The sequence below is a fragment of the Misgurnus anguillicaudatus genome, chromosome 4 (genome assembly GCF_027580225.2).
Source record: "Misgurnus anguillicaudatus chromosome 4, ASM2758022v2, whole genome shotgun sequence".
NCBI classification, from domain to species: Eukaryota; Metazoa; Chordata; class Actinopteri; order Cypriniformes; family Cobitidae; genus Misgurnus; species Misgurnus anguillicaudatus.
The window spans coordinates 20,414,321-20,441,519 of record NC_073340.2 but is presented as its reverse complement, the minus strand read 5'-3'; the positions used below and the strand labels follow the sequence as shown (position 1 = coordinate 20,441,519).

The 27,199-nt window shown below is 37.0% G+C and overlaps 2 protein-coding genes across 2 annotated transcripts; one reads left to right on the top strand and one right to left on the bottom strand.

Moving 5' to 3' along the window:
* Positions 1-7,634: 7,634 nt before the first annotated feature.
* Positions 7,635-18,207, bottom strand: mtpap (mitochondrial poly(A) polymerase). The gene is made up of 9 exons (XM_055176127.2): positions 17,845-18,207; positions 17,501-17,661; positions 16,644-16,865; positions 15,945-16,169; positions 15,374-15,582; positions 14,685-14,911; positions 12,596-12,688; positions 11,665-11,738; positions 7,635-10,986 (listed from the first exon to the last, which is right to left on the bottom strand). The coding sequence occupies exons 1-9, from the start codon at positions 17,996-17,998 to the stop codon at positions 10,615-10,617; spliced, it is 1,737 nt and encodes a 578-aa protein (XP_055032102.1). The 5' UTR covers positions 17,999-18,207; the 3' UTR covers positions 7,635-10,614.
* A 10-nt stretch (positions 18,208-18,217) lies between these two features.
* map3k8 (mitogen-activated protein kinase kinase kinase 8) lies at positions 18,218-27,112 on the top strand. Its single transcript, XM_055176128.2, has 8 exons — positions 18,218-18,456; positions 19,095-19,443; positions 19,617-19,787; positions 22,022-22,283; positions 23,336-23,442; positions 24,465-24,617; positions 26,218-26,464; positions 26,552-27,112. The coding sequence occupies exons 1-8, from the start codon at positions 18,368-18,370 to the stop codon at positions 26,674-26,676; spliced, it is 1,503 nt and encodes a 500-aa protein (XP_055032103.1). The 5' UTR covers positions 18,218-18,367; the 3' UTR covers positions 26,677-27,112.
* The last annotated feature ends 87 nt before the right edge of the window (positions 27,113-27,199 follow it).

The following is a 27,199-nucleotide window of genomic DNA, read 5'->3' as shown; positions in this document are numbered from 1 at the left end:
GCAATTATAACGTTTGCAATGCTACTGTTTTAAGAACGTTACATTACATACACAATGGTAACATTTTCAAGGGTGTGTAGAACGTTCTGCTAACAATGCAATTATAATGTTTCTAATGCTAACGTTTTAAGGACGTTTATTAATTGCAGATAGCGTTAGAGAAATGTTCTACTAATGTTATTGCAAGAACGGTTTTGGATAACTTTAGGAGAACCTTTAGAGAACGTTAGCCAAAGTTACAGGAACGTTCCCTGTTAGCAGGGCTAATGCTTTTTGGCTTTATCATTAAAAAATATTTAAGTTAAATTAATCATTTTTTTACACAATCAACACACATCTCTGCTTCAAATCATTGTTCAAATCATTGTAAAACCAATTGTTTTCATTTTATTATCATTGTACCTGAGGCTTAATTGTACAACTAACCCCGCTGTGTAAAAAAAGTGTTCAATCCCAGCTATTAGTTACTAGGAGTTGCTGACATGTTTTGAAACAGTGTTATGTTTTATGTAACAAAACAATGATGAAATATTATAAGGTTGGATTTGGTGACTTACACACCCAACTCAGAAATTCAAAAAAACATGAAGATGAAGAAATTTACTTCCATGCCTCCAAAACACTCTTCGTTCAATATCTTAACAAAAACACATCAAAACCTTTCACAAATACACAGGAGATCATCTTCTGGCAGTAAACGAAAAACACCAAAAGCACAGATTGCTCAGCATTGTACAAATATGTAAAGTAGTCGTATTACAATTAACCCCACGTTAGTTTGTGTCCCGCTCACCTCTACCTTTGAGGTACTTATATGAACTATTTAGGTGCAAAGCTGTACTTTTTGAAAGGGTACTGCCCCAGTGACAGCTGGGGTACACACTGTATTTTGAAAGTGTGATTCCCAGTGAACACTTATACTAAAATGTACAACTTTAATGCACTGTAAGCTACATTGTATAACAGCACAAATGCAATACAAAAAGTCCTGTTCACTTCCAAATCATGCCTTCACCCATTCTTGGAGCCATGTATACGAATAGGAAAAGGGAATGAAAAGTCTGTATTCTGCTACTAGGAACACCAATAAATCATAGTGTGGGGGCAAACTGATGAATCTACAAAAAATAAATAACAGATCATGCATATGGTACAATTAGGCTAATATCCAGATCAGGTTCTGGAAAAGGTTGCAATTTAGTGACCCCAAACATTTTATCATTACTACCATATGACTAAAGAAAACAGCCCTCAACCTTAGATGATCATCAGACAATGTTTATAAATAAAACATAAGTCACAAAGAACAAACACAGTTTTTTTTAAACCCAATTAGTAAAAGTACAATGATGCCACATTTAAAGGTCTTTTGTTGAGCATTTCCCATCAAAGATAAAATAAGATTTGGACACATATATAACTTGCAGTTGAAATATTCAATCTAAAAGAAAACAGACTTACAGGTTACGTATTAGCATTGCTGTATCGAAGCTGACATTGTGTATACTTAGACTGTATCTCATATAAAGAGATGATGAGTGAGCAGTAAAGTATTGTAAACAGACTGATGTCAAACCCAGAATATGCTCACAATGCCCCAAAGCCTTGCAGCTGTTTGGATACATCTGCCACTGGACAGCTTTGGGTGACGTTACACCTGTGAAAATACTTAAAAGGTTGTTTTTGGCCCCTCTATATTACTTCCTCTAACACTCCATCCTTTCCCCGTTTCAGAGACCCCATGACCTTTCTCGTCGTCTCACGCAGCATCTGAAGTTCAAGTGAAGTCAGATGGTTTAAAAGTGACAAAGTCTCTGTGTTTTTCCTCTTCCTCTCAGTGGAAGTGGCGAGGTTAATACAGGCACGTTTTTTAACTTTACTTTTTGAACTGTGACCTCATCAAGTCAAGTGGTAAAACCTTCGTGTACACTTCAACCACTACCCGGCGCTCCCTTGAGACTACACTCTTTCATCTACTCCTATTATCATTTTCCTCAATGCTTGTCCTGTGATATGGGCTGAAACACATGTACTATTATTTCCACTGTGTGTGCCAACTTCTCACTGCCCATTTCCTGCCCTTCTCCTCGAACCTGTAGTTCTTCACTGCTCCCATGCCCTCTTTAAACCATCTGAAAGTAATCCGTTTTGATTTTCCAAACAATAAGAGACATGTTGGAGAAATAAATCACAAAGATGGTAAATGCACCTGCATAAAAACCTATTCATTCTCCTGTAAAGTCGGATTATGAAATGTGTTTACAAAACAAATTTAAATTATGGGGAAAACACCACGTAAATAAAATGAGTTATCAAAATCTTGGACTCTTGGCAGCATTCTCTGCTCTCAAGCGATGGGGGCGTGTCCACTGTCTGTGCTGAAACCACACCCACTCGCTGGAAAGCTGCAGTGTCTCTCAACTTTCAAATACAGCTACAATCTGAATGGATGCTTGCTTCTGGTTAGGGGCGGGGCCAAGTGCATCATCAAGCCACCTTTTTAAGCCCGGCGGCTACCGAATACTAAACTAAGAAATGGCAAAAAGCTCTTTAATGATCCGCCTCTGTCACACAGTACTACACAGTTTTGTGGCATGTTTCAGCAATAAATTTCTAACATTATAGGATTGACTTTACAGGGACTTTAAATGAGCATTTCACCCGTAGAAACATTCGTCTTTATTGAAAGTAGGTCATATTTGTAGTCGAAATGTAACATGCATTTAGAATTTGGTGCCTATTTGACGGAGAAAAGGGGTGTTTGTTGTCTCACCCCCTCAACAAAGATATTGGACTTCCTGCTTTCAATGACGCAAAATGATGATTTTTACATCATTGAAAGAAGGAAGTGCAACACTGAAATCTGTATTTCTCCTGTCTTAGTGGCAACTGTGAAAATGATGCACGACCATTCAAAAACATGACTGGGGTTCTAATGATACAAAGTTTAATGCAAATGGGTGAAATGTCCCTTTAAAGACACCACGAACATTTGAATGTGACATATCAAAGGACCTGCCATTAATATTTTAAAGTCACCATGAAATCAAATAATGACAATTTTTTTTGTTGTTGTTGAGAATTGCAGTGTTTATTATAAATAATTTTTTCATGAAGTTTTTTTTATTATTTAGGATGGATGACATCAGACTACCATGAGAGCAGCGCTGGTTGAAGTTGAACACACATTAACTTCGCCATCCCCTTAAAACATTAGGCTTGTTTGACTTAATGCGGGGCCCCTAGAACTGACAGACGGATGAACTCAAAGTACCAAGAGAGAAAGACAAAATTAGACTTACTATTATTTCTCGAAACGTTCTCGCGGTACTTTTACGTTATCCGCCTGTCAGTTCTTGCAGTGTCGAATGAAGTCGAACAAGCCTAGTATCTCTTTCGTTGATGCCGTAGGTGTTTCTCAATGTCAAGGATACTTCCTTGTCAGGACTGGTCCTTCCAAGTCACTCCTTCAGAGGCTAGGCGAGGCTCCAGTTTAGCATTCGGAGAACAAGTAAATGGAACAGGCTAGCAAGGGTACGTGATTGCGTCAGTGAAAAGGTGTGCTTTTGGCGCTGCGCGCATAGGATTGTGGGTGATTTGTGAGGCCGAAGGCTACACATATGCATCCTTTTCTGTATATGGGATATTTTTCGAACAAAGGACTCAGAAATTCAGAGGATCCTCGACATTGGAACAGTCCTTCGACGGATGTCACATTCTCGAAATTCTGGCTTCCGAGGATCCTTCCTTGACATTGAGAAACACCTAGGCTGCGTCTGAAAACTCTAAATTGGTGCCTTTTTCGGCAGCATTCCAAGGCAGGAAGGCATGTCTGAATCCAATGTAAGGTTTACTTCCTGAACCCTGAGATCTTGTCCCACAATTCTATGCGTGTGCGCATGGGGAATGTGATTGGTCGAGCCTGGTCGAGTTTAAAAAAATAAAATGGCGGCCAAGAAAGCGGCTGGAGCACAAATTTAGTATAAATAAATGTATATTTTCACATTTTACACATTTAAATTGCATTTCTAACAAGAAATTAGTATTGTAGTTTTCAAATATGTGATTAGTTATAACAAAGTGTGTTGCCATAAATATTTTTTCATGTTTTAGGGGCCATTCACATGTCGCGCCTAAAAACGCGTGGAAAACGCTAGACACGTAGGTTATTGTCACATGACCTGCACGATGCGCTTGTGTCATTCTGAAAAGTTAAAATGTTTTTGAAAAGCCTGGAAAAAACAAGTGCGTCGCACCGTGTGTGACTGCGACGCTTTCAGAGCGCACATACTGTGCGCCTACATTTGAAATAATGAACTTGAGCATGCAATAGACGCAATATGTCAATCACCGCTTCCACAGTACCTGTGTTTGCGGCGTCATCTCTCCTAAATCCAAAATAATTCCATGATATAGCTGAAGTGCTGTTCCTTTTCACCACAAAGTCTTCGTCTGACAACACATTTTCCTCACTCTTCTCTCCTTCCTCCGCCGTCGTTTTTGCTAACAGGCACAGCCAGGGACGTGCACAGACATTTTGAGGGGCAGGGGCTCAAGTGAAATAAAGGGCACTTCTCATAATTATGTATTTTTTTCCTTTTTTAAACAAAAAAGTATATATATTAACGCAATTCTGACTTCCTTAAAATTTATTTAAAAAGTTTTTATTTTATCTTCCTCAAACTCACGCAATTGTTTCATTTTCAAAAGATTTCTACAAAATAATCAGTTCACACAGAAACCATGTTCTCCTTAGTATTCTAGGTTTATAGAGCAGCAAAGGAAACCATTACACAATGTGCATGTTTTGAAAACATTAAATTACAGATTAATTACAAATTTGTTAAAATGCTAAAAACAAAATTGTGACTGCTGAGTAGTGCTACATGCCAATAAATGCTATATGCTAGCGTTGAAGTTCTATTAGTTTGCAATTAGTTGTTAATCAAAATCTGTATTTTTGTCTGATAAGGGCTCCAAATATAAGGTCTGTTTACTAATGTGAGCATCTGGCATTAGCATCAGAGCAGAGGTCAACATTATTATTCATCATGACCCTTTCAAATAGGGCAAAAATAGACCATTTCATTCAAATGACAAATTCTAGGCTTGTAAATAGACATGTAAAAACGTTTCTGTATAATTTTTGCACTTAATAAAGTGCCTTCTTTGTCAAAGAACAATTTAACATATTATGGCAACACATCCTTTGGCACCTTTAATCTTAGGTTTCATATTTATTAGGGTTACACATGTCAGAAACAACAAATATAGATTAGGCCTATTTTATATTTTACTTGTTGGTGATATTTTATTTGTTGGTCAGTAAAAATTCAGAAGTTAGTAAAGTACTGAAACATTAGATTTCTCCCCAATCTACTACATCACTCCAGTTAAACACATTATAGGCTACTTATTTAACAGCCATTACAAAAAACGCAAACAAAAAAGCTTACTACTGTAGTTAGCAATTATTTTATTGTTTGTCCTTTCTTATTTTATGAGCAGTCTGTTTAAACTACATACACTACACTGTTGCAAGTTTGCAACTCTTCAGGTTAATATGGGATTGTCGTGGAAAACAATGTCCCTGAATCGTTATGTGTAACAACGTGTCCCATATTTTGTGCATAAAAGTGTTAATATAAGAATGCTTTCCTCCTCACACACTTACCGGTAGCTGCCTGCAATCATTCACATCGCGTCTCGTTCAGGCTGAGATTTGGCGCTTCTTACAAGCGCGAATGCAGCATACACGAGTAGAGACAAGACCAATCATAAAGCGAAGTACGTTAGAGAGGCGGGACTTAGGAAAGGTAAAGCCAATCATATTAGCGATGTGAGTTTTGGAGGCGGGACTCATCGTTAACCGTTTGTGTACCACAAATAGCGCTATTTTTCTTTTTATAAGAGTTTAAATCTCATTTAAATGATTCCTGAATAAATTCATGGTAAATTAAATAAGTAACAAGTAAAAAACACAAGAAACAGACAGACATCAGTTGTTATATGAATAAAGATCATATTATTTAAAAAAAAAAAAAAAGCACCCCAGAAAAAGGGGCACTTTTTCTCCAGGAATAAAAAGGGCAGGTGCCCAAGCCCCCTTTGGTGTCTATGTGTGCACGTGCCTGGGCACAGCGTCGCAACTGACACCTCACAAATCAATGTGAGCCTGACTTGGGGGTTCCCCTGATTGGCCTAATAGCATGAACGCGCAAACCATGTCTTCAGGACTAAACCTGATAGGTCAAAAGTTTATTACATGCGCGTACCGTTGTCCCTTCATTCATCGCGTCAAGGCTGTCTGTTCGGATGTGTTCATCGCGTGAGTTCATATCGCGATGACGATGAAAATTCGATGTATCGTTCAGCCCCATAACAAAGGCATACTCGGTTTATATTTCAAACACGCTGCCTTTGAAGTGTGTCTGAAAGCGTTTCTCTGAGCTGCCTTCATGCCTCCGAAGTCATTGCCTAATGAGGCAGCGAGGCAACAAGTCAGCTACCTAGGTTTTCAGACCATAGACTGTAAAAAAAGATGGATGACGCAACGTCGCCTTCCTCCATTGTAATGAATTGAAGCCAAAAATGTCCGTCCATGGTCGCCGCAATGTTACATAAAAACCTCAGTTTGGAGCCAAGGCATGCACAGAAGGAATCGTCCGTGGAGCCAGAGGCAGAGCCGCGGTATCAAACTTCCCCCAAAGGCTCGGCCGCCCAATTCAACCACGCCAATCATAACGACACACCCCGTTTCTATAGCATCAAATTACTAGCTAAAATTTTACTTGTCACAAAAATGAACGCTTGAACATATATCAGCGTGATAACAACTACCTGACAGGACCAAATTTTTTTTTAATTTAAAGCAGAGTCCCATTCGTTTGAATGAAGAGGGCGGGGTTTATGACTTGTACTGCAGCCAGCCACCAGGGGGCGATCAAAGAGCCAGAGGCTTCACTTTTCAAGACTTATGAGGCACACCTGTTTCAGTTGTGGCCTTAGTATGTCTTAGTCTTAGGGCGGGCTATATTGACTGTCCAATGGCCAGACTTCCAACAATCCATTATTTCCAGAAAGGCAAAAATAAGCCCCGCCCTACACTTTTCTCATATCAAAAGTTGACATGTCACAAATACATTAAAAAACAGCATCACAACTTCCGACTAAGTAGCCAAAAGGATTTTGTTTTGTCACAGCCACAAACCACGACTGACTACTTGCTAAGTACACTGTAAAAATGATATCAACATTTTTTTATGTTACTTTAACTTAACAAATCAAGTTAAACAATTTCAACTAGTTTTGTCAAATAAGTTATGTCAACTTTAAACAAGTCAAAACTTTAAATAGTAGGTTAATTGACTTGCAAAACCAAGTTGTTTAAACTTCGTGCTGCATTTTTTTGTAGTGGCATGTGGAGGAATGACATCAACATTATAGAAAGCATCTGATTGGACCAAAATGTGTTTAGTGCATGACGCAGGGTTCTTGCAGGTTTCAGCAAGTTAAATTTAAGACCTTTTTAAGACCTTTTAAGACCATTATGAGTAAAATTTAAGACCAACACGACACATTACTAGAAGCATTCAAATGATCTCAGAAATTCTTAAAACGTTCTATTTTTATTGATTCAGTTATAGAAAAATATAAAATGAACGCAGTTTTAAAACAGATAATCAAAATACATGGAAATACATTATGCTTAACTCTATTAGACCGCGAGTGTTGGCGCCGACAAATTTTACCCATAGCCCTTTAGGAAGAGACTTCTGACAATGGAAGCCCAAAAATGGCTCATAGTGAGCCATTGATATACATTGAGTTAGAGGCAAAGAGCTGTGATTTTTCTTAATTAATAGTCAAGAAATGCATTGATTTACAATATTTATACATCACACTAATATGTGTAAGTAGTATTTTTATAAAATTCTATCAACAATGCTTTTTGACAAATAAAATTCACTAATATTAGATCAGTTAGTATGGTCAGCTGCTGGTTTGTGCCTAGTTTTAATCTGCCTCATACAACTTTAAAGCTTTAAAATGCATCACACTCTGTAGTACGTAAGCTTATATGGGAGGTTTCCCAGACAGGGATAAGAGCTTTCCAAACTTGAAAACAATTTGCACTGACATATCTTAAAATACATCAAAATGCACACAAGTAATGGTTTTAGTAAGGCATGTTTATTCAAACTAGTTATATATGTCATAATTAAACTAAGACCTAGTCCTGGTTTAAGCTAATCCCTGCCCGGGAAACCACCCCATAATGTTTAATGTACAACTGACTGTGTGCTGTGTATATATCTTGTGCCTGTTTATAAATATACAAAGAACAAAAGATCACTTTCAATTATTATTAATCCCTAAAAGCATTAATATATGCATTTTATTAATACAAGTTTTTAATAAATTAATGTATTGCATTTAATTGAATACAGAATCACAGGGCCAAAAAAAACACTCCACCCATACGTTTTATGCATAAATATGCACTATATACTGCCATCAGGTTTAATAGCCTCTCTAATTACACAATAACGGATGAATCTGCATTAAGAAAATGAAATTTACCATTAAAAGGCTGTTTGATATGTGCTGCTAACGTTATCCACTAAGACCGTTTCTCAATCCGAAGGCTGTAGCCTCCGAAGGGTCGCATTTCTTATTTCAGAAATGGTCTTATTTCAGAATATTAACTTTGAAATTAACTTTAAAATATTGATTATTATTCTTAGTTAATCGTTAATTGTTGTAATATGCTTATGACTTGCGAATGTAATGCTCAGTTAACTTAAATAAACCAGGCGATGCCGTATGCAGCAGCCTGCCTATGCGAAAGGGCTCTGATCTACCGCTGTTCATTTAACCGTAACTCCTGAAGCATTTGCGCAATCAAAACGTTTGAATTGTTCCTAAAAGACAATTGCACTTTTTTGAAATATATGGTTTATTACGGTACTTTCTTGCTTTCCGTCTGTCAATCGCTGATGTTTGTGGAGAGCTGAAGGGAAAGCGTGTTAGGTTCAAGTGCATCGCAGCAAAGAGCAATATTAAAGTCTAAAATATAAAACTGTGTAACACTAAAGTTGACACGCTGTTGGTGGCTCGTGACTCGACGGCCCGACTGTTTAAGTTGATTTTCAATAAAGCAGCATTGATTTTGGTTCGCTTCTGTGTCCTCTATGTTTCAGAACCTGGCAAATGCTCAGGTAAGCCACGGGCTTATAAATTACCCCGAAAAAGATTTTTGCTTATAGAACTAAGTTTAAGGATTGTTTCTCGCCAAACCCACAGTAAACAGTCAGATCACAACACCTGAAATATAGCTTATGGCACAATTTGCGTGGATTATGACAAAGGGCGGAACGTTTCTTTTTAGAGACCCACCATCATACACTTTCTGCCTCCGCCACTGATTAATGTTAGTTCTTCAGCGTTTTAAATTACTATTTTATTTTCTGCGGACAACGCTTTTTGGGAATGAAAAGAGGTAAGAAATTTAAGACTTGGGTAAATTAAATTTAAGACCTGGGATAAAAATCTGGGTGTTTTTAAGACTTTTTAAGGCCTTAAATGTAACATTCTGAATTTTAGACTTTTTAAGACTTTTTAAGACCCCGCGGGAACCCTGATGATGAGTCATCAGTGTTATTGCTCTGAAGAAAAAATTAGTAAAGAGTTTCCTTAACATTTAGGAGTACACAAAGGTATGAAGAGCTCAGATGCAAAAGTCTCTAGATCCTACCCAAGTCAAAAATTGGATAATGATATTAACCAAATGCTCTCAGCACATATTATATACACTCATCAAATATTTTTGCTTCAAATCCTCAGGCCATTTAGAAATACCTGGCAGAATCCATTACAAGTCTGATAAAAAAGCTCATTTACCAAAAAAAGTCAGAGGCACTTAGAGTGTTTTGCATCTGAACATCTTCATATAAATGGTCTCATTCATTGTGATTTCACAAGATCTTTAAACAAAAAACAAACAGTTACAGTTTGAATATTTATGTACACTGGTTGACAGTAAACTTTTATTCACCGTGTGCTTCTCATTACACCATCACACACTGAAGTGACCTGTGCTGCTTTCATAACATCTCATTCAGTCATTAGGCCGCAGTGTTGGTATGGCAACGCTGAGAGGATGGAGTCTGTGTGTGATCTAACTAAATTAAAACTTTGCTTCTGCTCTATGAAAGCCATTTATCGTTTATGCTCCACTGCAACGGAGACAGCAATGACTGCTGTTATCAGACCAGCACAACAACCATCAAGCTCCATTAGAAGTCAAATACTGCAGTAGACTTCTGCCTCCTATATGCCATATCATGACGTGTGATCTACAGAGTTTCCCTTTCATGTAAAACACGGAGAATGAGCTTAGTATACGTTTCTTAGAAAGGGAAACCATGTCTTGTCATAACACCGTGTGACAGTTTGAATGTTAATCACAGGATTTATTTACTCTGAATGTAGAAATATACATAAACACATCTCGTGTTCCCATGTTGAGCATATTGGTCTTTAAAAACTGAGTTCTTCATTGTCGAACCATTTTACCCTCTTCCTCAAGGTGAGAAACATTTGTCAGGGATATCACCTCCTATGATTGTTACTTCCCTTCTTAGCAGCGGCGTCAGCACCTTTGATCTTTAGAGAGTCTAACAGGTTTTTTATCCTTGAGCTAGCTGGTTCCAGTTTTCGCTTCCTGCGACTTTTCACCCCTGCTCCTGCAGTGACTGAAGGAAGGAGAAGAGCGGCGAATCCCCACGGCGAGACGGATTCGTCCGATTGGCTAGAACTTCGGTTAAGAACCTCCCTCTGCTGAAGGAGCCACGCGCTTTCCCGACAAAGTGCCACAAAACGTTCTAGCTGTGTTGCGTTAACGTTCTTGCTAACGTTCAGAGCGCTTTCAAATGGGTTCTGGATGTGCAAAGCGGATGTTTCCGGTTTGATCTGATCCTTTCCCTGCCAAAGGTATAAACAATATATTTAAGCCTTTAGGCATGCACACACATACAAACAAACACTGTGCATCTATACACAACAACTGACAGCACTTCAGATTGGAATTTTCCTACAACGTTTGTTTAGAGAGATCCTGTTTAAAGTCCTATATTTCTTACATTTACTTTAGATCTTTATATATATTTGTAGATAAAAAAACTTTTAATTTAGAAAAGAGATGAGCAAAAAAAATTACAAATTTAGACAAAGATACTCAAATTCATATATATATATATATATATATATATATATATATATATATATATATATATATATATATATATATATATATATATATATATATATATATATATATATATATATATATATATAAAGTATATAAGTTTATATTATAGTATGATAGTTTTTTATTACATATAAGTTTTATGCGAAAATGCATATTATGCAAGGACAGAGCATATTTATATAGGACAGAGATATTGTTTAAATTCAAATATACTTTTTTATCTTTTTTATATTTCAAAAAAGTAAAAAAATTGTTTACAACACAGATGCTGTTTAAATTCATATACTTTTTTAAATTGACTACATATCGCCCTCTGGTGGCTGTTTGTGGAAGGTCTGTTAATACGTCACCAGTGTCTGCTGTGTGTGTGTGTCATGATGAGGATGACTCACCTTCCTAATATTGATTGATGCCTTGTTAAAGGGGAAATTGCCATAAAACTCAAAGAACTCCTGCAACAGTGTAACTGTGTAAGGGAATAAAAAAGGTTTAATTCAAATTTCTGCAGAAATTAATGCATTATAGGGGCAATTTCCCAGACATTAATTAAGACTAGTCCTAGACTAAAATAAATAAAGTCCAAACATAAAACAACTTGCACTGACACATCTTAAAATACATCAGTGCCCTTTGTTTTGCCTCAAAAAAATATGCCAGTAATGTTTGCAGTAAGGCATGTTTGTTAAAACTAGTTATATTTCCTTATTAAAGGGACATTCCACTTTTTTTTGAAAATATACACATTTTTCAGCTACCCTAGAGTTAAACATTTGAATTTAAAATAGTCCCCTTAGTATCTTTCAATAGCAGGGGACTTTTCGGGCAGTGCATAACATCATTGCACCTCCTGCAGCCATGTTACAGCAGCAAAGTCCTTGATTATTATGCCAGAATGAGAGTATAGTCCTAGCCATAAAACAAAAATCGCAACTTCTAACTTTTCATCGGTCTTAGTACACGATGTAACTACAGAAGTTTAAATATGAAAAACATCAAAATTATTTGGTTATTTTTTAGGCCGATGCTAATGGTCTAATCAGATTAAATGGATTAAGCTAAACTATGCTAAAAGTGATACTGCCAGACCCAGAGATCAGCTGAATGGATTCCAAAAAGGTAAAAATCAAATATTTAACTCCAGGGGAGCTGGAAAATGTGCATATTTTCAAAAAAAGTTGAGTGTCCCTTTAAACTAAGGCATAGTCCTGGTTTAAGCTCATCTCTGTCCGTGAAACCACCCAATAAAGCATAACAGAAATGTGCAGTACACAGACAGAAAAAAGTAAAAACCTTTATACTGGTATGAATTACATGTTAACTCACCTAATGTATCCGTGTTATTTTGCACCGTAATCTTGCTGAGGTCACTGACAATAGTGCAGTCATTACTTTCAATGACACACTTATCTGATGCTCCTAAAAAGTGCACACACACACAAAACGTAAATTTAATGTCAGTGGCCTTCCACAAAGGGACAGATTGTGCATCACGATTGTCGAGTCAGTCTCCTTGACCCTGGTAGACTAGACAATAATTGTGTGGGTAGCTTGTCAGCTCTGGGGAGAGTCATACAACGTGATATATGCCAGGCCACTATACTTTAGTGTGACCGCATTGGATGAGACAGAATTGTCTCATAAAAGCTCTGCTTTCTTAGACACCATAGCAATATATAAATATATTACACAGCACTCTGGAATGCTTGATTCTGATTTGCCAGTGGAGACATTCCAAGGTCCGTTATTCCCAGACAACAACTGCCTGAAATTATAACTCTGCCTCATCAGAGTGCAGTGTAATTACAAATAAATTAAATATAAATATGCATAATTATAAAAAATATTTGACACTTACAAATCTATAAGTCACACTTTTTTCATAGTTTGGCACGTCCTGGAACTTATAGTCAGGTGCGACTTACACGGCAAAATTATTTCATATAAAACAAGAGAAACCATTACCGTCGACAGCCACAAGAGTCCGCTCTATGCTGCTCCTTTATTTATGGTAATCAATGGACTCAGTGATGCGGAATGACTTCGGGACCTTTTTAATCTTGATATGGCTTGTCGTGTTAATTTAGACTATTCAGCCTCTCAGATATGTTCTGTATGCTATTGTTTATTGTGTAAATAACTGTTTATGTACAGACACCTATTCCGCCTGCTGTTCTGTGTGCTATTGTTTAGTTGAATAACTTGTCTTTCCAAATTAAATGTCTATTCTTCGGCTTGGATTTTGTGAAATCATTTTCTAAATAAATGCGACGTATAGTCCAGTGCGACTTGTATATCTTTTTTCCTCTTCAAAACGCATTTTTGACTGATGCGACTTATACACCGGAGCGACTTACAATCGGGAAAATACGTTAAAACCAAGTGTAGTTTATAAACTAAGAGATTTATAAACTCTATCAAATCAATATTTCACCTCATGTGAAATAAATTAAAAATTAAAAATAAAATAAAATAAATTAAAAATTACAAATAAAATAAAATTAATAAAAAATAAAATAAAATAAAAATTAAAAATAAATTAAAAATTTAAAAAATAAAAAAAACAAAAAATTATAAAAAAAAAAAATTAATAAAAAAAATAAAATAAAATAAATAAAAAATAAAATAAATTAAAAATGAAGAATAAAATAAAATAAATTAAAAATAAAATAAAATAAATTAAAAATAAAATAAATAAAAAATAAAAAAATGTATATATATATTATATATATTTATTAAATATTAATTTGATAGAGTTTATAAATCTCTTATATATATACCGTATTTTCCGGACTATAAGTCGCTCTGGAGTATAAGTCGCATCAGTCAAAAAATGCGTCATGAAGAGGAAAAAAACATATAAGTCGCACTGGACTATAAGAATTTATTTAGAAAATTAATTAATAATTAATTTATTTACATTTACATTTACACACACACATATACACACACACACATATACATATACATATACATATACATATACATATACATATACATATATATATATATATATATATATATATATATATATATATATATATATATATATACATTATAACTAAAAGCATCCAAAATAAATCAAAACTCTGTTATATTTTATCATCTGAGGTGCAGTCACCCTTTGCCTAGAAATTGTGTCAAATTTTTACCTTATGATGAATTTTAAAGAATATCAAAGGAATTCACATTTAATCTGGGCTCTTATTGGTTGCTTTTCCTTTAATATTCAGTCTAAGTCATCTATTTCAAAAATAATATTTTAAAATAAAATTTTAGTTTTCTAAAAACAGAAATTCATTTGTTTGGCACATGTATATTTTTGTCTACAAAAGGGTTTTAAAACTTTTGACCGGTAGTATATATAGTAGAGAAATATGGAGAGACAAGGCTGTTATAAAAAGATTGTATATACCTGACAGTTCCTTCAATTGGTCCAGGGTGGGCAGTATTGGAGGACTCCTCTGCTGTAGAAAGAACAACACCATGACCGTTAAAGAGAAGTTGGTGATCCATGGTCCTGGAATACTGCTTGTGACGGCATGAACCCGAGCCCAGCACCGCACGCTGAACACCAGATGCCGAACACGAGGGTCCAGGGTCCCGTACAGAAACAGCAGCTCTGAACTCTTCATCGCCACCCTACAAACAAGACGTTACATGAAACCTTTCGTGGGTTTTACAAATGTTTCTCTATGCATTAAAATGCTGTTTACACTGCAAACATTCGGGAATCCCCCTCTCTAACCCACAGGTCTGTCCATGAGAGAATCCTGCATATTAGGACAACATAAAGATAACAGCCGGTTTCTGTGCGTTTCGGGAACGTCACAGTCTAAATTAAAGCATCATGGTGACCTTTATTTTGAGGAAGTAGGATTAACTTGAGTTTCCTTAATTCTCACACCACACCAATTTAAAAGCGTATTAACTTTCGATTTCCATCTTGGCTGTGGAAAGATAGAAACATGTCTAATTTTGTGTCTCTAAAATGTCATTTGAGGGTGTCATTTAGCAGACAGATGAAATCTCCACAAATACAAAAGGACACTTTGCCATGTTAGATAAACTATTATATAGTTTTAAAAATGAAGTGTCTAATACCTGTTATTGGCAGTGAGGTCACACTGAAAGCCAGAGGGCTGGTGAGCAAAGCGGACAAGAGGACATCGAGCTTGGAGAATTTTCTGGACCCCAACACATCCAGGGCCAAACTTGTCTACACATTCCCCAACGACTGAGAGGATATTCTGGGTGACAACCCGCTCTGATGCCCCTCTCTTTACCTGGTACTCCAGAGAGACACCTGAACCCTGTTTAAAAAAAAATCATAATCAATACTACAACAATAAATAATGTAATATTTACAACAGTTAGTTAATGTTTTTAACTACTTTGTAAACAACATTGCAACAATTTATAGAAATTTATATTTAACAAATTACACAATTCTAGTCTCATTAATGCACATTTCACACAGTACATGCAAAAGTTTATCTTCAACCGCGCCCGAGCGCATGTTTTTTGAGTGCACGAGCAAGGTGTGCGGACCTTACGAACGTCTCCTATTGAAAATGAACTGGACACTCGCGACTGCCACGTATGGTGTAAAATGCCCAAAATAAACATTGTCCTGAACACGTCATAGTAAACAATACACCCTAATAAAACTGACCGATTTTTGGCTTGGTGCATAGATGCCATCGAGGTCCAGAAACATGTCAAGGTCACAACCCAATTTTCCAAAGCTGTTCACAGTGGAGCCAAAAGGCCTGATAATGCATTCTGGGAAATATGCAGCCGCTATGTCTCTAAGAAGAGAGCAGACCAAGAATCGCAGGCTGATGTTCTCTTCTGTAAGCTGTAAAGCCTCTGTCAGACACAGCAGTTGCTCATCTATCTGAAAATAAAATGCGGAAAATATTGTGATTGTCCTAATTTATAAAACTTCAACCAGGTGAAACAAGTCAAAGGTAAGCTTCTTTGAAGTCATTGAGTACTGAGCGACATATATTGATGCATTTGGCCAACGCTTTAATCCAAAGTCACTAAATGCACATTGAAAATAAAAAAATGTATCAGTATGTGCGTTCCCTGGATTTAAACCATAATGCAAACCAATGGAGCTAAGGAAACAGTTACAAGGGATCACACCGATAAAAATCTATGGCTTGCATGCACTATAGGGTTATTTGGATAAAAGAGTCTGTCTGTCAAATGCATAAATGTAAAAAGACAAAATAATCAAACTCTGAGCACACCTTTCATTTCATAATTTTAAAATAATTTTTCATGAGCATAATCATATGCCTTAAATAAACATGTTTAAAAAACAAACAAATCTTGTTTAGTGATCTTGTTCAGTGTCACTTACACTGTCCTGTTCAGAGAGCAGTTTAATAATGTCATTGATGGTTGGTGGGGAATGCTCCTTGAAATTCGGCACAGAATTACTCCCAGACCCAGTCTGTTTGACTGAAAGCAATCGGGATTTGAATGGTACAGCCGCTTCATGTTGGACAGCTGGTATGTTAGTTCGCTCTTTCAATGAGAGGATGCTCTCTCTGCTGGAGAATTCAACAACAGCATATGTTCCCTAAAAAAACAACAAAAACACACATGGTCACGTGACAGGCATCTGGACACAATTATTTTATAGTTATGTAAGGTATAACTGACAACAGGCGCTAAATTATTTTCAAATAGGACCAGAGTCAAGTATTCGGCTTATATCATGGTGACCACAGACATTGCTCCGATGGTTAAGATATTTGACAGGTCAGGTGTGTGTTTACCAAAATATAATCCATACCCGTGGTACATTTCTCAACCAACAGCCCAGTGGTATAATAAATAAATATAATAGGATTGGTGATGGTTAAAGGGATAGTTCACCCAAAAATTAAAACTCTATGTTGTTACAAACCTGTGTAATGTTGTTGTTCTGATGAACACAAGGAAAGATATTTTGAGAAATGTTTGTAAGCAAACTGTTCGTGGGCCCCATTTACTTTCATAGTAGGAAAAAAGAATACTATGGAAGTAAATAGGGTCCACACAATGGTTTGGTTACAAACATCCAAAAATATCTTTCTTTGTGTTCATCAGAACAAAGAATTTTATACACGACTGTAAACATAAGAGTTAGTAAATGATGACAGTATTTTCATTTTTGGGTGAACTATCCCTTTAATCTTGATATATGAGCTGCTGTAGCGCTGTCAAACTTACATAGCTGTTGTAGAAGAAATGCTTGTTGATTGGCCCATGTTTTGACAGGTCATCCAAAAACTTGTTTTCGTTTATTTTAGCCGGACAGTTGATTAAGACCGATCTTTCAGCCTGTTCTCTTCTTTCTTCCTGTATTGCTTGGAATGATTTAATCTCCTTTGCTTTCGGGAAGAAAACGAAAGGGGAGCAAGCAGAAATACGATTGGGTTAGTGACAGTCCGATTATGCACATCTTAATGAAATATAGAAATGAAACAATACAGTTAAGTTTTACAACAGCTGAATACTTGAATATTGAAATCTATTGCTTGGCATGCCTGTCAAGTATAAAACTACAATGATACCGGATGTCGCTGTCTGTTTCACTGCTCGTGTTTTCAAATGTGATGTAGTTGTAGCCAATCTTCTTTTTGATTGAGGTAACACTCCAAGACAACATCTAATAAGCTTCTCCGAGCCCCTCATGTGTAACCTACACACACCAACGGAGGCCGCCATTGTTGACTTGAAAAGGGCGCATGCGCAAACGTTTACTGTACGGTGGCTGCGAGGAAATATCTATGTCGCGTTTTTATTTTCAGGGGAACACGAGTGATAAGCTTACTTCAGATCTCACAAACAAATTCTCCTGAATCTTAATAAATCCTTTCAATCACATATATTACATTTATAGCATATTGTTGGAAACGCCATTTTTTTTCTATTGCGCAAACGGATAATAAGGATGAAAGCGAATGACACGCTTCTTATCTCCGTGGAACATTCTGATGTGGGCGGAATAAAAACGAAACCGCTGAACGAGAAAATACCTTTGCCGCTTGAAAACGAAACCGCGATTGACGCACGCGCAGACATTACTATAGCAAAATGAGAACGCGTCAGTTTCCAAGAGAGTCAGTCAGTAAGTATGGACAAGCGGAGAGGATGTGTACGGCTGTGATTCCAAATATTCAAAGGTATGTAAACTGCTGTTATTTTATACATATGTGTTAATATTACTTTTAGTTTGTTGTACTTTTAGTATATCTTTTAATATTTGTTTGACAACATTCGTTTTTTTTTATTTTAGATTGTGATCCGGTTATTGTCTGTGTCTTAAAATCTAGCGTTCTGGTTTATCGTCTTGTTGTATTGTAATTTTAGCCAGCAGTTACAACTTAGGACGTGACTCAAAAAGTCCTGCGCGCGCCTAACCCCCTATGTGGGTAACTTGTTTATTTGTTTCTGAAGGGGATTGTGTTTGTGGGGGTCGCTCTTAAAATGAACAGCTAATTTCGTGGCTGGGAATAAGTTAATGTCCTGTTTGAAAGGGAGTTTATGCTGGACTGTCTTTTTAAATGTTGAGTTTCATATTCTGCTAGATGTTTTGAAGGAAAACATCTAGGGGTTTCCCACCCCCCAAAACACCACCCAAAACACCACCCCTTACTTGCAAAACAGAGCAAGAAGGCTGATCAGGAAATATACCTGACCACACTGAACATACATATGGTGCTTACTTTGTAAACAAAAAGCATACATGCACACAGTACCACAGGTGCTGAATCGGGTGCATAGCATGTTCGTAAAGTCTCACAAACTTTTTTCTTTCTAGAATTGAATCAAGAATGGAGTACGAGAATGAAAATGCTGGTATAAAACTGCTTCTTGCTCACATGAATATTGAAGACTTTATCCAAGAAGCTGACCATTTTTACTGTGTCGGTGAAGAGATGGAATCAGGTATCTCATTTGAAGAAAGTTTCTCGCAGGACGACATGTTGGATGACAATGGGGAGACACCTGTCATAGGAGCGCCAGATGATGTCATTTCAAATGTGCAAAAACATGGAAAGGTCCATTATGGGACATCAACTGAACTTTTGGATTTTGTGAATATGGTCTCAAGTACATCGTCTTCTCTTTTGGACATGAGTGAAGAAATGGGTGTCTTGCTGAACAAGGTACTAGTAGCTCTTGGCTTATGATTTGATTTTCAGATAAACCAATGCTAATCAAATACTAGGCGAAGGATAACAGTTAAAGTTGTTGATGCAGTAAAAGTGAATCATATTTGTATATAATACTTGTTTGACAAGTTTCATAGTTTCATTAACACCCTGATTTATTTCTGCAGACAGACATGATTATTAAGGAGGGGCATTACCGGATTGACTTGGATGTTCTTCTTTTTCCATGGAAACTGACGTATAAGCCCAGAGGGCCTGGACATGTTCCCAAGGGCTCCTTTGGGAAAGTCCATTTGGCCCAGGATATCAAAACTCGGAAACGAATGGCATGCAAACTAGTAAGTGGTGGAAATGTTTGTTTCAGGAATCTCAACTATTTGTTTTTGGCAAAGGTAGTTGTTTACTTTGACTTACAACATTTTTCCTATTATGCTTGTAACAACTTTTGTACTGTCTGTAGTACTCTATTATAAACCTATTATGATTTGAATCATTTAAAAAGAACAATACAAAGGATTAGACACATAAACATAGTGGCTCTTTGGGCACATGAAAGGATCAGAAGATCAAACCCAGATGATACTGTTGTATTTCCCCTAATGTCCTGCAACAGTCATATGCATCAGCATGTGTTGTTCATGTGAGCCCATAAGGATTTAAAGCAATAAAAACTAACTCGAAAAAGAGAAACACTTGCAGAAGCAAGCACCAGTGTTTTCAAAAGAGGAAGAACGTATTTCGGGAAATAACCCTGTTTCTCTAAAATGCTCAGAGGGTCAGTCTGCAGCATGTAGTGTACCAACAGAAACTGAGAATGGTTTGAGCGTAGACAGGAAACTTGACAGAAACACCCCCATGGAAACAGGCTGCCCACAGAGATGGAGTGTAAGCCTTATAGCCCACATGTCGGTGGCAAAAGACATTTCAAACTTGTGTTTAACTTAACTTTAAAAAAAGCCCTCTCGGTATGGATTTTGACATTTTGATCGACAGATCAAGAGATAAAATAATTATAATATCCACAAAATTACAAAAAGTTTTACGAAATATTTACTTAAGGTTTAGTAAAAATGCAATGGATGCAGTAATGTGTTGAACATATATTTAGGGGAGTGCATATATGTTATAGCATAGCAGGTTGCAAATATTTTGCAGCATTGCTTCTACATACCTTATAAACTCTTTATATTCAATGTTTTGTTAATGTTTCTTATCGGTTCCTATTTATGGAGTATTTCCTGGTTGTTGAATGCCTAAAGCGTATTTTAAAGGGTTCATTTCACAAGACTTTTTAAAGATGTCAAATAAATCTTTGGTGTGCCCAGATTGCGTATGTGAAGTTCCAGCTCAAAATACCATATAGATAATTTATTATAAAATGTTTAAATTGCCATTATGTAGGTGTGCGCAAAAATGTGCCGGGTTTGGGTGTGTCCTGTTGGATGCAAATGAGCTGATCTCTGCGCTGGAGGGCGGTGCTGTGGTTGGGTGGTGCATATTGGGGGGCGGTTTTGTCCCCTTCTGACATCAAGAGGGGAGCCAAATTTTAATGACCTATTTTTACACATGCTTGCAGAGAATGGTCTACCAAAACTAAATCACTGGGTTGATCTTTTTCGCGTTTTCTGGGTTGTTGGGGGCACTGGGGACCCACTTCTAGCGCTTAAACATGGAAAAAGTCATGATATGTCCCCTTTAAAGGTGCAATGTGGGACTTTCAGTGCATCTAGTGGTGAGATTGCAACCTATGGCTCAGTCCACCTCTTCTTTTCGAAACACATAGTGAAGCTACTGTAGCTGCCACAGAATAAGCACGTCATCGTCTGAGACAACTTAAATGCGATCTTTATAACAGTTTGTTAGTTTAGGGCTACTGCAGATGGCACAAAATGGCGACTTCCATGTAAAGGGACTCACGGTATGTAGATAAAACGGCTCATTCTAAGGTAATAAAAACAATACAGTTCATTTTGTAAGGTCTTTATACACCACCGATAATATAGATGTATATTATATTTCTGTGAAAAGATCATTCTAAACGTCCCACATTGCACCTTGACATGAAATGAAAATCTAACTTTTTCCACGTTTAATTGCTATAATTGGGTCCCCAGTGCTTCTATCAACCTAAAAAAATGTGATAAAGATCAACACAGTAACTTAGCTTTGATAAACCATTCTCTGCAAGCATGTGAAAAAATAGGTCATTGAAATTTGGCTCCCATTGTGATGTCAGAAGGGGATAATACCGCCCCTTAATCTGCACTATCCAACCACGACACTGACATTCAGTGCAGAGATCAGCTCATTTGCATTTAAAATGGCACATTTTTGTTCACACCTACAAAGTGGTAATTTTAACATGTTATAATAAATTATCTATATAATATTTTGAGCTAGAACTATACATATGTACTCGGCGGAAACCAAAGATTTATTTGACATCTTAAAAAGTCTTGTGAAATGTCCTCTTTAATGCATTTAAGTAGAAAAAAAGTTTTTTTGCACTTTCATACCATTCACATAAAATATAAAAAGTAATTCTTGATCATGCTTTGTGCTTTATCTCCAGATTCCTGTAGAGCATTTCAAGCCTGCAGATGTGGAGATCCAAGCCCGGTTTCGACATGAGAATATAGCCGAGCTCTATGGGGCGCTGCTGTGGGAACAGACTGTGCATTTGTTCATGGAAGCTGGAGAAGGGGGCTCGGTTCTGGAGAAGCTGGAGAGCTGCGGCCCAATGAGAGAGTTTGAGATCATTTGGGTCACTCAGCAGGTTCTGCGTGGCCTGGAATACCTGCACTCTCACAACATTATACACCACGACATCAAACGTAAGTGCTTTTTTTGCTGAAATAACACTGCTGTTTCCTACCAAAAACTGTGTATGTTCACGTAAAGTCATCTGCTCTACATTGAAATGTTTCAAAACACTTTTAAGTCCTTAACCACCGGAGGTCAACAGCAGTTTAGGAGTTTTTTATTGCAACCACAGGCATTTAAAAACAGCAGACAGTTGCTGGTGCTTTTTTCCTCTGAATGCAACAAAGCTGCTCTGTAGGTAAATCTCTGTAGATAACTTGGTTATGTGGTCAAGCAAGGTGTTCACCTAAATCTAGGTCACTGAGAGGTAGGTGTAGTGTAATGTGATTGACTGGAGTTTGGCAACAGGCTAGAGAAAATGTTTTGGCCTGTCAAAGCTTAGGAACATGACTTAATGTAATGCGCTGAGGTTGTGGCCAATAACATTCTGTAGCCGTGTAGTCATACCTGAGAGCCAATCAGAACTCAGCAACTCATGACTTCTCAACTCATGTCTGGAATTTCCAGTCAGGAGAGCAAGAAGATAATAAATGTGATTGCTCACATTTCTTTTCAAGGCATTAGTCAGCCGGCTGACAATTTAGCTAGTGGTTAGTAAGATTGACAGGGTAATTTAAAGAGGGAGAGAGAGAGAGAAACCAATCGCCATGGCCAGCATTTTGGTTTTTATTGCTGGGGTCTTGACATTTGGCTTGCAAAGGAAACTTGTTATTTCTTTGAAATATAAGGGGAAAGGAAAAAAGGGGGTTTTTAGATGAAGATCTAAACATCTGTTTTTATGCATGTCACCCATCTTACATTAAAAACACATTTTCAAACCATGTTTGGGTCAAATGTGGACTTTTTTGATTCAATTAAAGCAACAGTTGGGTTTGTCCAAATTTCCCAACCATAGGTTGAAACAACCCAGCATTTTGTTAGTGTTGAAAACATCTTGCAGCACATACATGAAAACATTGTAAGCTGTATTATAGTCTTAAAAAATTTTTTTTATGGTATATTAGTATATATATATATATATTAGTATATGCATGACCTAAACTTTTCTCTCCTGTTCCTGCAGCCAGCAATATTGTATTGATGTCCGCTAAAGCCGTGCTGGTGGACTTTGGACTTACAGTGCAGATGAAGGATGACATGTATGTTCCCAGAGACCTACGTGGCACAGAGGTGAATGTGTATAAAATCACTTTGCACGGTTTAATTATCAAATTATAAAACACAGTGTTAATGTTTACTGTAGATACAATGCAGGAAACATTTACTTCCTGAAATATTTAAAAAAGAATGTCAATGAATAAACATTGTCTTACGGTCACATGGGTCATACTGCACACGGAAAATGTTTAAATATGTATTCAGGAAGCAAATATCTAAAAGCACACACACAAACACACACACGGTTTCACATTCGTCATGTGAAGCGACCCAGCAAGCAAAAACCAAGACAGTGAAATGACGGCTAACTATAGACCCAGTATAGTCTGGCTGTAACCCACTTATACTCAAAATAACATGCTGTTTTTGCCAAAATAACTTAGAGATGTACAATATTCCATCATGTCAACAGATGTTCAGGGTGTTTGCTTGAATGCCTGTTTTAGATGTTGTAAAAGTATATGCATTGTCTATACTTGGGCTATGGTTAGACATCTATTAGACTTTCACTGGCAGCCCAAATTTTGCCTTGTTTTAGCCAAAATTGCTTGCCAGCACAGTTTAATGCCAGTGGTCAGTGTTTTCGTGTGGGCTGTCACAATGATTAAATAATCGTCTCACCGCGATTGTTTGACCTCATCGCGATGATTTCAGATCACCGCAATGATTGCACATCTTTTTAAAGAACACAAGGGGGAGCTGCAGCGCCTGTATAAACGAGACGGTATCGGATTACTTTTAAATATGTGTTATGTGTATTAATATTTATGAGAATTAAATGTCAAAGCAATAAAACAGACAATTAATCCCCATAATCATCAAAGCCCTAATACAGGCAATTAATCGTTATAACTGTCACAATTTCTTAGACAATTAACCGCCAGCCAAATTTAATAACCATGACTGTCCTAGTGGGGATGCACAAAATTGCATTATGGACAGGAAATGTTAAGCTGTTAAAGATATTTCAACATGCACATCTGCATAAGTTAGCTCAGAGCTTTAACATTCTTTGTTGTTTTTCTCCTGCATAGATGTATATGAGTCCAGAGCTGGTTCTGTGTCGAGGACACAACACAAAGACTGACATCTACAGTCTGGGAACCACGATTATACACATGCTCAGCGGGAGCCCGCCGTGGGTTAGAAGATATCCACGAACAGCGTACCCCTCATACCTCTACATAGTGAGTGTGCTTTCTGTATTCGGTTTTAGTGTGTTGGACTACTTCCTCTTGTTGTTATATATTGTTTGCATGTATGTTAGCCTCAAGGACATTGCTGTAACGTATAGGGGGAGTCCCTGGTTGCGTCGAAACCTCATAATATGAAACTGCCTACATGTATTGACCACAGGGCAAAACTCTGAAATGCCAAACATGACTTCACAACGTAAAGGCTGACTTATTTAGTTCTGTATACCGTTCCTTTAAAATTCCTTTGTAGAACTTTACTATACAATATGTTAACATTAAGGTTAAACTAAGCCAGTGGTTCTCAAGCCAGTGGGCACCATCTCAGGGCCCCCAGTTTTATGACATTTTATAAAATGCATGAATTTATCATGAATTCTGTGTAATTAAACATCAGAAAAATAAGGCTACTAACCAACAGCACTAAATTTGATATTTTAATAAGTTTTGGTTTATTTAAATTTTAGGTTTTACAATGTCTTATGTCACAAATTTTCTTTGGGGGGCCATGAAGGGCACAAATGGGGGTCACCGTACACAAGTAGGGCCGCCCACCGAAAAAGTTTGAGAACCACTGAACTAAGCGTATGATGAAAAATGGTTTAACTGCATGTATTGACTTGGTTAATATTTATTTACAACGTTAACAAAAAAGCAAAAAATGTCTCTCAGTGGGACGGTACCCTTTCAAAAAGTACACCTGTGCATCTAAAAAGTTCATATCAGTGTATAATTTGGTACCACAAAGTGCATAGTAGTACTAAATGTATACATATAGTATCTATACCTAAATGGTACATATTAGGACCTTTTTAAAGGGTATTTCCCAATTGAGATAGAGGGACAATTTTTTGACCATATGTGTGTATGTGTGTGACCCTGGACCAGAAAATCAGTCATAATTCGCAGGGGTATATTTGTATCATTAAGATATTAAGTAAAGATCATGTTCCATGAAGATATTTTGTACATTTCCGACCGTAAATGTAAAAAAAAATGAATTTATTATTAGTAAAATGTTTAGCTAAGCACTTAATTTGGACAATGGTAAAGGGTTAAATCTGCACCCTCAGATTCCAGATTTTCAAATAGTTGTATCACGGTCGAATATTGTCCTTTCCTAACAATTAGGAATGTGCAATATTTATTAGCTTATTTATTCTGCTTTGAGATGAAAAAATCGACCCTTGTGACCAGGTTTTGTGGTTTAGTGTCACATATAGTTTTCTTTCCTCTTTAAAACACACCATGAGGCATAACTTGTGATTAGAAGTTCTCCTTTCCATTTCGAGCCATTTCCAAACGATTTTTTTCTCTGACATCAGCAGCTTTAGGTTCCTGCGTGTGTTGCATATTATTTAGACACCTGTAGTTCTATATTTTCCCATTGATTCAGAGTCTCTATTATAAAATACTTTTATAGAAATGTAAGCAACATTCAGCACGTTTGTATCGACTATTCTCTCACTGTTAGTTCCCTTTTCTCGTATCTCACTTCCTTTCAGTGTAAATTCACATACAGTGTCCCTTAGGGCTGCAAACAAATGCACCTGTCTCACTATTGCGGTTAACATTCTTGTCTCTGTTTATCTAGATCCATAAACAAGCTCCTCCTCTAGAAGACATACCGGAAAGCTGCAGCCCTGCAATGCGCAGACTCCTGGAGCATGCGCTTGACAGGTCCCCAATACACAGGAGCTCCGCCACTCAATTACTACATGAAGAAGCCCTACATCCATCCCGGGATGACCAGCCGCGCTGTTGGAGTCTGGATTCTGCGCTGGAGGACGGCACGCACCCAATGTTGCGACAGCTGAGTCAGATTTCGGAAAACACGCAAGGTATTATATACTGTACATTACACACATGCACACGCGTGTCAGATTCATTTAATGTTATGTTTAAGGTCTATTTCTCTTTTTTTTCAGACTCTTCCCTGTATACTGAAGACTCAGGGCATTCTAAGAAGAAAGGTTCTCTTTATATAGATCTGGGTGCCTTGTCTGGCTACTACAGTCGGGTTAGGGGACCACCAAGTAATGAGTATGGCTAAGTTGGATTTTTATGCTTGTGGACCAGTTGGGTATTTGTATAGTTTGCTTTAATAGAAATGCCACCAAAACGCTGGAGTGAAATCAGGCACATCCACAGTGTATAGATCAGATGCTTGAATGATCTTCGTATTGTGAAGACGCCGTATGATGGATTGGACAGATCAGATGTTGACTGGACAATGAGCTGTGCAGTTACAGTTAGATTTGTTCTGAAATGCAAATTTAAATCACAATTTAAAGAGGTGAAATAATGCTTATTTGGTGCATGTTCACAATTTAATTTCTGTGGTACGAATACATAGCATCCAACTTGAACATAAATGCATGTGTGCTTTTTGTGTTTTGTTGTAACGTACATGAGTTTATAATGTATTCGATGTTTTTCATCACATGCATCTAAGGGCAGGGTTTAATGAGATTAATCAGTGATTTAGATCGATTATGCAAAAAAAAAAAATTATAATGAATGCATTATCATTGTTTAGTATGTGACCATAGCAGTACTGGGTATATCATGAATAT